A 10,096-nucleotide genomic window follows, 5' to 3' on the forward strand; every position below is an offset into this window, starting at 1 on the left:
ATCCCATCATGTCCTTCACGTCTTCGCCTTTTCAGCAGCTCCACATCATTTTTGTCTACAGGGGAAGGTTTGAAATCCTTAGTGTAATGCACAGTTTCCTTCACAGGCTCCAGCCTCATCAACCAGTCCCGTATCCCATCACACCTTGTTCTCAGTGGTACATTCTCTCCCTTCTCAGACTGTAATGCTCATTCCTCTCTCATTTCACAAGACCTCTTCTTCAACCCTTTGTGTCTATAGACAAGCTTCTCTAACCCTGTGCATTGTCATGACGATCTATTTGCACCACAGGGACCCATTTGGAGTCACTTACTTTCCTACCCAGAAATATATTTTCCTTCAAAACTCTTTCTCTGCACTAGAATTCTCAAAAAAATTGAAACCAAAGTTTCACCAATGTGACAATTTATTGGGCTGAAATGAAATACATTTCATTTATCATCTTACCTCCGTGGAAACCCACTCTCACTTTGCTGGGTCTGGAACTTGGCAAATTGCTTATGTCCTGAGAATGATTTTACTTGTTCTTAGATCTGCCATGGGTTTTGGCCAAAGGCAACAGTGTTCTCACCAGTGACTGCTTCTCTCCCCTTCCAGAATAAAACAGGAAGGAGGTCTAGTTGGTGGGGTAGGGCAGGGTGGGGTGGGGTATTCTCCTGGGTTCCCAACTAGCATTTGCTTCCTTAAGCAGGAGCTGGGTAAGTTAGGTGGCTAAATTCTCCACCCAAGTCCCACAGGGCTTAAAAGCACCAATCCAATGGCTCTTCCTTCCAATATTTAAGCAAGAGTAGTTTTAAAGTCCTCCTTCTTCATCTAACAAACCCAAACTCATGTGGATGTGAGCATCCCAATCTTTCTCCTCTACCTCCTGCCCCTCTGATAATTCTCACCCTTATTGCAGCCAAATCTATGGTAGAGGGGACTGGGATCTACAATCTTCAGAGCAAAGACAATTATTGCATAGGGAACATCCAGGAACAAGAGAATTTTGGAAAGCCAAGAGGAGAAACAGAGCAAAGAACGTGGATGTATTATTGAGAGATGAGAAGGGGACATGAGAAAAGCACCTGGCGGAAGCCCTCTCTCTAACCACTCCCTGCTGATCTCCCCAAGAGGGACCAGCCTTTAAAGAAACAGTTGGGAATTGGTAAAATAAGACCTGTTACCTTCACGCCACCAAGGCAAGTAGGAGGGGCAGGGTACGGAGACATTTCCCGGAGAGGAATGAGGCCAGCAGACATATTTATCAAACGTCCCGTTACAAAATATACCTACGGAGAGAAGAGGGGCCCAATCAACCATTGTGTCTGAGCACAGAGCCCACCGATGGGCCACAGGGCCTGCCGCCCTGGTGTCAGAAGCTGGTGCCAACTGTGCAGGGGCCAGCACGGCGACCCCTGTGTCACAAGGGACGATGCAGAGCGCACAGGAATACTTAAGGCAACCCCAAACATTGTGGCTTCACGGCCCAACTTGACCTCTGGCCGTGGCCCAGTTTATTATGTCAAAGGATACGTCATACTGATTTTGGTTTATTTTACATGAACTGGAATGCACAGAAACTCAGGGTCAGGAGGACATGTGAAGGTTCAGCCGGTTGCCTTATGTTCCACAGTTAACTAAATTATTATAAAACCTTCACCAATTAGATCCTAGAAAAACCTGACCCTGTGAGATGTACAAACTATTTAACCAGTGGATACAAGGCGGTCAGTGGAATTGGGGTTCTTGGTCAAGTAAATCCAACCCAAGCTGTACCTGGTTATATTTCTCCATTTGAAGACAGAGCCAATGGTTGCTGTGAAATATTCAGAACAGCTCATGCTCAGGGGATGTTTTACACCCCAGAGATTGGCATGAGGAAGCTACAGACACAAGACCCAGTCAGGTGGGGTGCCGTCCTTCCATATTGTAAACTCCTAACTTTTGGGAACCAACATCATTCCCCACCATCTGCTCCCTATTATCTAGAACTCAGGGCCCACCCCAATGAACAGCCAGGTTATCAGCATCCAAACTCCTACAAATGCAGATCTGCTGGGTTATGAGCTGGCAAGGGACACCCATTCTGTGAGGCCACTACTCAGCCAGCTGAGCTGCTAACTCCATGTCTCCAGATATAGGATCTGCCCTACTTTGGCCTCAGGAAACAGTTCTCCCCAAATTGGGAAGAGGTTTTCACATCTGATATCAGCCTTGAGTGTCACCTCCCTGGGAAGAAGGGATCTTTAGAAGGAAAGGGATATGGCTTGAGGCCTGGGGATGCCTTCAGGTCACCCTTCAAGCCCCTAATGAAAGAATCTGAAAGAATCTGGGAGAAAAAGGAGGAGGTGGCTTTTATCCAGCTCCCCAGTGCTTAGAGGCAATGGGGCAAGGCTGCTTTTCTTCCCAGTGTCAACTTGGACAAGATAAATATTCTTATGTCCTGGGAGACTGGAGACCCCTCCCCAACCCAACAGATTCCCAGGTTAATCCATGACAGTTACTCGTGTCATATAATTAGGCAGTGCATTTGCTGTGATGGATTGACTTTATCAAAGATGGCGGCACCAATGTATGTCCCATCTCACATGCTCTTTTTACAGTGAGAGGTGGGGAGTCTATTCCCTCCTCTTGAACCTAAGTGGACCTTTGTGACTTCTCACCCAATTGAACATGGCAGAAGTGACACTGTGTGATGTCCAGGGCTAGGTCATAAAAGGGGATATGGTGTCCAGTAGAGCTGGCCCATGGAACCCAGCCACCATGCTGTGTGGAAGCAACAGACCACATGGAGAAGCTGTGTGGCCACGTTCTGGAACAGTCCCTGCTGGATTCTCAGCTGACAGCCAGCACGGACCTGCAGACATGTGAGTGAACGAGCCCCCGGGCTTCAAGTCTCCCAGCTGAAGCCCCGGATGCTGAAGAGCAGAAACAAGCCATTCCCAACCTGTCGTCTCAATTCCCGACCCACAGAAACAGAGAGATAATAAATGGTCATTATTGTTTTAAGTCCCTACGTTTTGAGGTAATTTGTAACACAGCCATAAATAACAAATGCATGTGCTTACCAGAAGGTTCCTTGAGTAAGTCTCTGAGACATGTCTCTTTGTACTGAGCCCACTTCCGAGTTGTCTCCTTAAGGAGAGATCCTGTAACCTGAGCAGACAAAAGCACGGTGACCCACAGATGGCTGCAAACACAGATGTGACCTTATTATCCTCTCACGCTAGCACACTCAAACCTTCCCACTAGAGTACCTCTAGGGGCCTGCACCGAGAATAAACTTTCTTTGGCATCTTATGTTCTTTCTTAAAAATACATATGAATTTTACATTCACTCCACAATCTAATCACATCGGTTTTAATTCAAATATCAAAGATTTTCTTCAAAAATTTTCAGCTGAGGTTGACATTTCAAGAGGACATGATATGTTTATCCTAAAGTTTCACACCCTTTCGGACAAATAGTAGCACACTCCCAAGGCTACGTGGATCCCAGAGAGAGAAGAAGCATCGCATCAGAGGGTCAATATAATGTGTCAAAGAAGAGTGGGCAGACCTCCCCCCTACGTGGGACCCGACTCCCAGGGGTGTAAATCTCCCTGGCAAAGCAGAATATGACTCCCAGGGATGAATGTGGACCCGGCATCGTGGGACTGAAAGTATCTTCTTGACCAAAAGGGGGATGCAAAATGAGACGAAATAGTTTCAGTGGCTGAGAGATTCCAAATGGAGTCGAGAGGTCACTCTGGTGGACATTCTTATGCACTATGTAGATAACACCTCTTAGGCTTTAATGTATTGGAATACCTAGAAGTAAATACCTGAAACTACCAAACTCCAACCCAGCAGTCTGGACTCCTGAAGACAATTATATAATAATGTAGATTACAAGGCGTGACAGTGTGATTGTGAAGACCTTGTGGATCACACCCCCTTTATCTAGTGTATGGATGAGTGGAGGAATGGGGATAAAAACTAAAGGACAAATGGGGTGGGTTGGGGGAATGATTTGGGTGTTCTTTTTTCACTTTCATGTTTTATTCTTGTTCTGGTTCTTTCTGATGTAAGGAAAATGTTCAGAGATAGATTGTGGTGATGAACGCATAACTATGTTATCATACTGTGGACAGTGGCTTGTATACCATGGATGATTGTATGGTGTGTGAATGTATTGCAATAAAACTGAATTTAATTTAAAGAAAAAAAAAAAAAAGAGGAGTAGGCAGAAATTACAGGGGCTTGTGCCATCTGGCCCCGAGCCCTATGGGCACAGAGTCAAAGACAATGGGTAGATGTTACTTTGCTGCTGTATTGTGGCTTCATGAATTTTTCCTTTCTCACATTAACCATCTTGCCCCATAGATTCCTTGGGAATATAGTGCAGGCTTTTTTGAGATAATTGAGTTGTCTAACAACTTCTAATTGTTCATTTATATCTCTTTTTTGTTTGTTTAAAGTATCAAAAAGAGCTCTCTCTTCTACTGTTCAAATTACTCATCTTAATAGAGTGCCTATCGTGCACCAGGCCGTGTGTTAAGGAGGAACAAAAGGGGATCCAAAGATGCACAAAGATGCCCTAAAGGACTTGGGATCTGTAAGAGAAGATACGACGATTCCATAATCCATTGGAAGACTAAGTCAAGTGACATTCTTGCCCTGCCATCCTCTTTTCCAGACACGCTCCATCCTCAGCACCACTGGCCCCTGAATCACAAACCAGAAGCTGGGAGTTGTCCTCAACTCCTCACTCACTCCACCCCCACGCGGAATCCCACCTCCTAAATTTCTCTCCTGCCCAACCCTGCCTCCCCTCTCCTCCACCTCTGCACCATCCACGCTCCACACTGTGAAGGTCCAGAGGGAAGACCTGAGCACAGGACCCTCCTGCTGAGCCTTCCTCTCGTGGCCTGAGGACCCAAGATTTAACTTCTCGGCCATCGTCCCTCTCCACCAGCCGTGCTCATTCACGACTTCACATCTTGGCACTTCCCACTGGCCCTCCCTTCAGCCCTCTTTTTCACCTGGCTAACTCCTATTCATCCCTCAAGGCCCACCTCAACCCCACCTCTCTCCCTGAAGTCTCAAGCTAGTGACTCTCCTTCTCTGTGCCCCACACATGATGGACCCCAGATCCTGGATTCCAGATTCCCAGGGCCCATCACCCAGGAGTGTCCTCAGTACTTTACTCATCCATCTCCCTCACCATCCTGTAACTCCCCTGAGGACTGAGATATGCCCTTCTCTCTGAATCAAGCCCCTAGCACAGGGAAGGAGTTGTTTCCCTCATTCTACAACTAAAGAAGCAGAAGTGTCGTTATGGGGTGAAGGATGGGGACTGAGTGGAGAATGAAGGGAGGAGGGGTTCAACATGTAATCTGGGCTAAGAACATTCAATTAATCTGTTGACTCTGAGGCTTTGTCTCCTGTCAAATGCCGTCTCGGGCCAGGCAGACAGCCCAAAAGAGTGAAGGAGGCCAGGTGGAGAATAGGGAGTGGAGAAGCCTGCGGCAAACTGGGAGATGTTCTGTCTAAAGGCACTCAAATTTAATTAAACACACCCACACATACATGTCATCGGTCAAATATAACCCAACTACGAGCCCAAGGGACGGCCAGTTTTCAATTCCTGAGTAATTTAGTCTGATCTATCCTCTCTCTCCTCTTCCTAGAACCCTCTTCCCCCCAAAATTATGGCATCAGGATGGGGTCTATGGGTGAATTCTTTGCACCTTTTCCATGAGACTCACACGGCCAACTTTTGGAAGAAGAGCTAGTTGGGATCATTTAGGCCATAAGTTTCTAAACTTTCTTAGTTGATGGAGCTCTTATTGTGTCTGTAATTTTTTCATCACCCCGACCCAGGCCAAAAGAAATCTTGAAAGTCCCATTTATTAAGTAGGTAAAGCAAACAACTTAAGTATTTGTCTTAACAAGTTAGTGCCTACTGGGCACTCTCAAACCTTAGAATCACATTGGGCACACCACCTTCGTTCCCTGTTCCATACTGATTTTCCAGGGGTACTTGCTTTTTTTCACAGCGACTGCAGAGAACCCAGGTTTGCAAGAATATGACATCATCAAGAGGCCTGTAGTGCCATCTAATGCTGAAACTGTGAAGTTCCTCAAGCTAGCAGTTTGCACAGTCTGGCGGATGTTACATATTGCTGTGCTTCCCTTGAAAAATTAAACCACCTCTCAGCACCGTCGTAGGGCACCTTGGCACACAGTTTGGGAACCATGAAGACAAGGATGATGAAATCATTGCTATTTATTCCTCAGTCTGTTTCCAAAGAGTTTCAAATCTCTATCCATCATTTCTCTCTCTGCGTTATAGCCCAAGAGGTAAGATGTACATTTATTAACACAATTGTTTAAAGAAATAAACATTCTAATGCAACCATAACTGACTATATTCTTTTTACAAATTCAGCAGAAAAGTTGACAAGCTTCTAGAGTCCTCCAAGACTAAGGTCCTTTGTGGGATAAGGTGTGATTTATGACCACAGGAGAAGAACCTCCATGGGACCTGGGAGAGACGATAAAGTCAGCATCTATGTAGCTATTCTAGGGCTAACAGCCCCTGCCCCCTGCTGTGGCTAATGGCCATGGTCAAAAGCAGAGAAAAGAAACCAAACACACTGAATGTGGGCTATCTTCCCAGGTACTTGTCCTGAAGACACCAAAAACACAAGAGGAACCCCCAGATTCGATCGCTGCTGGTTTCCCAAACAAAGCAAGGGAGAAGGGAAATACGTGAGTGAAATTCTTTCTACCTGGAAAACCCAGTTTGATCTCGACTCTCCTTCCCGTATGTCGGCAACCAGCATAAAGCCCACCCTGGCCAAGAAGGGATTAAGGAAAAGGAAAAATAAAATCCTTATGACCCTTAAGATAACATCTCTTTCCAGACTCTTTTCTCTGCACACAAACACCCCCTTTCTCCCTCCCTCCCTTCCTTTCTTCTCTCCCTTCCCTCTGTCTTTCTTCTCTCCTCCCTCCCTCCCTCCCTCCCTTCCTTCCTTTTTCTCTATCTCTCAGGCTATTTTGTAGCCTGCTTTCACCAGAAAACATATTATGGACTCTTGCCATGTCAAGAAAGATATTTCTAAAACACCCTTTTAATGGTCACATGGTATTCTATGAGTGAATATAACACAATTCATTTTTTAAATGCTCTAGCATTGTTGTTTTCAGAGGTTTGCTGATATAAATGATGTGATGAAAATTCTCCTAGTTAAATTTGTAAGCACATCTTCGTTTTCTCAGGAGAAATTCTTACAACTGGAATTTCTGGGTCATACAGTATACGCATTTTTAAAGATTTTTGATCACATACTGCCAAACTATCCTTGCCAAATTTTTTTAAATTTTTAAAATATGCACCATTTTACACTTTGTCCAACAATATTTGAGAGGTTGAAGGCTTCCTGCCAGAAAACACGCCATGGTCATTTATATTCCATGTAGGGATAGCGTCTATAAGCAAAATTTATCATGAAAGTCTACGCAAAGCCTTATAAAATAAATATCTGGAGAAAGAAATGAGGTTTCAGATGGAGAACCAAGAGGAAGGTCATCAGAATTATGCAGCCACACAATGGAGGACAGACAGAGAGAAGAGGGTCTGGAAACACAGAAAGTAGGGGTGCAGGGCTGGAGGCGGGTGAGGATGCTGTCAGTGAGCACGCCATCGCTTACGAAAATACCAGCGCAGAAAGGCCAAAGGTGGCTTTGTTGGCCTGGTAAGCCGCCTTGAGGCTGTGCAGAGCCTGCTGTGTGATATACAAATATTCACGTCAGCAGCTCCCACGGAGAGCTTTGGAAGAAAGAACTCAGAATTCAAGCACCCTGTGTAGACGGACCCACTCCACTGCTCAGGAGCTCCATGGCGGTGGACAATCAATTAACCCCTCTGAAACTCAGTCTCTCCATCTGTAAAATGGGTTCGGTAATAACACTTTTCTCAGAGGCTAGCTGTGGAGTTTAAGCAGCATGATATATGAGGAAGCCTTTTGCAATACAACGAAAAGCGTTGCAGCAGTGCTTCATGTCTGTGGATGGATGGCCAACAAAACTAGACAAGTGGGTCCTTAACATGAAATATTCAGAGAATCGAAGCAAGGATGAGAGTTCTGTGTCAACCTCCCAACAGTGGCTGCAGCCAGTACCCGATTGGAGCCCTGGGGGCGGCAGGCAGGCTGGGGTCACCTGCCCCTTGGGCTCACACTGACCATCCATGAAGCCTGAAGGCAGCCTCAGGGAGGATTTGCTGCAGAGTTTTCTGCCTAATCCCAGCTAGCACCAAAGAAAGCCCATTAGGGTGAGATTGGGTGAGATCTGGCTCCCGGGCTCTCCTTATAGGAGGGCTGGAGGGGATTTGGAATCCTGAGGCAAGAAAGAAAATGGGGGTCGCTGCAAACAGTGGATAATCCTGCATAAGCACCAAAGAAGGAACCCAGACATTCCTCAGGGCACCTTCTGTTTTCAGAGGCGTGTGACTTCAACTCATGGCCCAGAATAAATAGGGAACCCTGAAAAGAGAAGTGGCAAAAGCTCTAGTCTCCTAGGAGAAAAATAAGGCAACCAAGCCCAACTGTAGGGGTTAAATACATTACAATACATCCTTGAAGCTCTTGAGCATCAGGCAATGGATCTCCATTTTCTGACATAGAAAAACGTAACTCAACAACCCCCCACCGAGACTCAGTTTCCTCACCTGTAAAATGGGACTAACGAGACAAACCCCCTCACAGGGTGACTGAGAGCATGAAACGAGGTAATATAAGGGAGGTGCCTGGCACCAGACATAGTGCATAAGTGCTCCATAAAAATATACTAGGCTGCGTTATTAGTGTATCTGGTTAAGAAAAAAAATTACAAAATAATATTTATAGTAAGATTCCACAATTTTAAAAATTATGTGTAAATAAATCATAGAAGAATGTGCAGAAGTGTAAGTCCTGAACTGTGAATCAAGATGATCTCTGAAGAATGGAATTAGAGAGTTTGTAGTTTATATGTATACTTTTTTGTATAATTTTTTAAAACAATGAGCATTCTATACTTTTATAATAAGGAAGGAAGGAAAGGAAAGAAGAAGGAAGGAAAGAAAGAAAGAAGGGTAAGAAAAGAAAAAGTAAAAAGAACTAGCTGTTCTACCTAAATGTTCAAACCTGAGAGAATGACAAAGGCATAGAGGAGAATATACACAACAATTTCAAATGATATTTACAGAATCTAGGCTGACACGCAAAAATGCTTATAATATGATGTAAAGCAGAAACCAGGAGACAAAATATTTGTTGCACCGTAATTTCAGCTGTGTAAAAAAAATGCGTAGAAAAAGGATTTGAGGAAAATATGCCAAAATGAGGATGACCTCTAAATGCTAGATTATGCTTGACCATTATTTACTGAATACTTCATATTTTCCAGATTGCCTGCAAGAGGCCTCAATTGCTTCCATAATCAGAAAATAAGCACAACTGATGTTAATAATAATAACAATTGCTCTTACTTGCTGGATGGAAAACAGCAGCACCAGGGCCAGCACGCACCTCCCGGGGGCCTGCAGGGAGCGCTTCCTGGGGCAGGGGGCCGGGCGGGTGCCCCGGGGCGTGGGGATGCCCTCCAGCTGCCCACGAGCTCCGGGCAGGGACCCCGCCGGGCGTGCCCCAGACCCTGTCCTGCTCGCCTCCAGCCTCATCTTCCTGGCTGCCCCCTCACGAGTGCCGACACATGTCCCTAACCGTCCAGGGGGCGCCCCGGGCTGCCTCGTCTTGCATTCCTCTTCTTGGGGCAGGGAAATGTCTGCACGCACCCTCTCCACGCCGCGCGGAGCGCGTCCCAGCCCGTCTGGGGAGATCCACAGACTCTCCCAGTTTTCTCCGCAGCAGCGTCTCGGCCCCGCTGCGGGGGCCCCCGAAAGCAGGAAGATGTTCCCCAGACTTTCCCCCACGTCGGCTGCGCTTTTGGGGACTTCCGAGGAGAATAAGGACAGTGGTCAGGGAACCCCCAGCTCAAGGTCCCGATCGGTGCAAAAGGCCCGGGGTGGGACGGTCTGCGGGTCCGCGCTGCTCAGGAGCGGCTGGGAGGAGAGGGTGGGCCCCGA

The 10,096-nt window shown here is 46.2% G+C and overlaps 1 protein-coding gene across 1 annotated transcript in view; it reads right to left on the reverse strand.

Annotated features, from left to right (window-relative positions):
- The window catches only part of GLP2R (glucagon like peptide 2 receptor), a 64,714-nt gene extending 55,023 nt beyond the window's left edge, over positions 1-9,691 (reverse strand). The window contains exons 1-3 of the mRNA XM_037809523.1: positions 9,503-9,691; positions 3,051-3,138; positions 1,167-1,271 (exon numbers count right to left, since the gene is read on the reverse strand). Of these exons, the coding sequence (XP_037665451.1) occupies positions 1,167-1,271; positions 3,051-3,138; positions 9,503-9,691 (382 nt within the window). The remainder of the gene's footprint in view (positions 1-1,166; positions 1,272-3,050; positions 3,139-9,502) is intronic.
- Positions 9,692-10,096: the final 405 nt, after the last annotated feature.

The sequence above is a fragment of the Choloepus didactylus genome, chromosome 18 (assembly GCF_015220235.1).
Source record: "Choloepus didactylus isolate mChoDid1 chromosome 18, mChoDid1.pri, whole genome shotgun sequence".
Taxonomy (NCBI): domain Eukaryota; kingdom Metazoa; phylum Chordata; class Mammalia; order Pilosa; family Megalonychidae; genus Choloepus; species Choloepus didactylus.